Source organism: Humulus lupulus, chromosome 9 (genome assembly GCF_963169125.1).
Source record: "Humulus lupulus chromosome 9, drHumLupu1.1, whole genome shotgun sequence".
NCBI lineage: Eukaryota > Viridiplantae > Streptophyta > Magnoliopsida > Rosales > Cannabaceae > Humulus > Humulus lupulus.
In genome coordinates, this window is record NC_084801.1 from 185,572,952 (window position 1) to 185,574,842 (window position 1,891).

General features: G+C 45.5%; 1 protein-coding gene across 1 annotated transcript; it reads right to left on the reverse strand.

The window, feature by feature from the left end:
• On the reverse strand, positions 1-1,891 carry LOC133801660 (UBP1-associated protein 2C-like). The gene is made up of 2 exons (XM_062239907.1): positions 630-1,891; positions 1-293 (listed from the first exon to the last, which is right to left on the reverse strand). Exon 1 carries the CDS (start codon positions 1,825-1,827, stop codon positions 631-633), a length of 1,197 nt encoding a protein of 398 aa, XP_062095891.1. The 5' UTR covers positions 1,828-1,891; the 3' UTR covers positions 1-293; position 630.

Sequence of the window (1,891 nt, forward strand, 5' to 3'; positions counted from 1 at the left end):
TTGAAAACATATTAATGAAAGCATTCCTCAACTATTTGAACAAGAACTACATAACTATTCGGTGAAACAGTTTACCAGAAAAGCTCTAGTATGCTTTAAAATAAGTTCTACAAGCAAATAATATAATATCAAGATCCTTATAAGAAACTAGAAGGCAACACAGAGACAGATGAAGTGAACCAGCAACAAATTTTCAGTAGTCCATATAATATATCCAAGAATTTCATTCTCTGCATTTCACGAAATCACCACAAGCATTTAAAGCATTGGCTCCCAAGAAGCTTCTCATACACCTGAAGCAAATACCCATTTAAACTCAAACCAGTAATCAAGAATCAAGCATACAAAACAGAGAGCTTGTACTAGTAACAAGAAAATAAAACACAGCCAATTTATACAGAAAGAAAGCACTTTGAAAAGAAAAAAAATTCCACATGTCCTCCTTAAGAAATCAAAAAACATTTTACAAGTCCTCTAAAGCCAACCACAGAGACATACCTACTAGCACGAACATAGATGACATACATTTTAAAAGAAATCATAAACAAAATCAAAATTTGGGGTGTGCGCAACACAGGGAAGATCACTCTTCTCAAGTAACATATCAATGAAAAAAAACCAAAACTTACCTCAATAATAATGCGGTAAGCTCTGATACATTCCACCAGGCGGACCTCTAGGCACAGGAGGAGGTTGGCTATGCTGAGTTGGTAGAGAAGATGATGTTAACCCATACTGTGTATGGTCTGGGTATCCAGCAGAACTCGGAGGCAACCGACCACTAAAATCTCCAGCCATTGGACCACTGTACGAACCTGGAAAGTTACTATTATATCCAACATTTGAAGATGGCACCTGGTTCCCCATAGACGGAGGCCCATAATTACTCGCAGCCAGAGGTTGAGGCGGACCCTGCCCGTGATGCCCTCCACCGGGATATCCTGGATACAAATTGCCCGGCTGTGGTGGACCATAATGAGCCCCCTGAAACGAACCTGGCATCGACGGATGAGGTGGTACCACGGTGTCACCAGTATACCCAGTAGAAGCCTGAGCACCAGTCTTGGTTTTCTTATTATCCACAGCTAGTTTACAAGCAACTTGGTGCCCATCAATGTTCTTCATTGGGTCAACAAGCGCAGCCCTCGCACCCTCTTCGGTCTTGTACACAAAGAAAGCGAAACCCTTCGACTTACCTGTGGCCTTGTCGAACCCTAATGGGCCTTCTTCAATTTCGCCGTACATCATGAAGTGACCCAAAAGCCTCTCCGAGGAAATATCAAAGGGTACATTCCCAACGTAAATTTTCCTAGCCGAAACATCGGCGGAAGCAGATGAGGAGCTATTGGGTCCAGAAACTCCAGCGGCGGCAAACTGGGTCACTGTGATTCTTCCGTCGATCTTCTTGCTGGGTTCTTTGAGAGCGAGTAAGGCTCCATCGGCGTTCTTAAAAGTGACGAAGCCGTATCCTTTGGATTTTCCAGTGTTCTTGTCGAAGATGACTATGGCCTCGTCGAGTTCTCCGTACGTGGCGAAGAGGGAGCGCAGGGACTCGGAAGTAGTATCAGAGCCGAGGCCACGGACGAAGAGCTTTCGGAGAGTGGTGTCGCGGTTGGCGAGAGAGCGCACGGCGTCGAGGACGTCAGGGTGACGAAGTACAGCACCTTGGAGAATATCAAGGAGTTGGTCTTGGGTGAGTGGGTGAAGGAGTGTGCGTGCGTCTTCTGGGGTGAGATTGAGAAGAGTGGCGGCGCCACTGCCACCGGCGGCGGTTGGAGTGGTACCGTTGCCATTTTCTTCGGTTTTGCGCTTCTTTGAGAAATCCATTTTAGTTTTTGGTTCGTGACTCTGAGGAAGATAAGTGTTGAGATTGGGAAAGATGACCGAAACG

What these genes read in the sequence shown, in the direction of transcription:
- LOC133801660 (XM_062239907.1), bottom strand. Translation starts at nt 1,827, where the DNA reads ATGGATTTCTCAAAGAAGCGCAAAACCGAAGAAAATGGCAACGGTACC.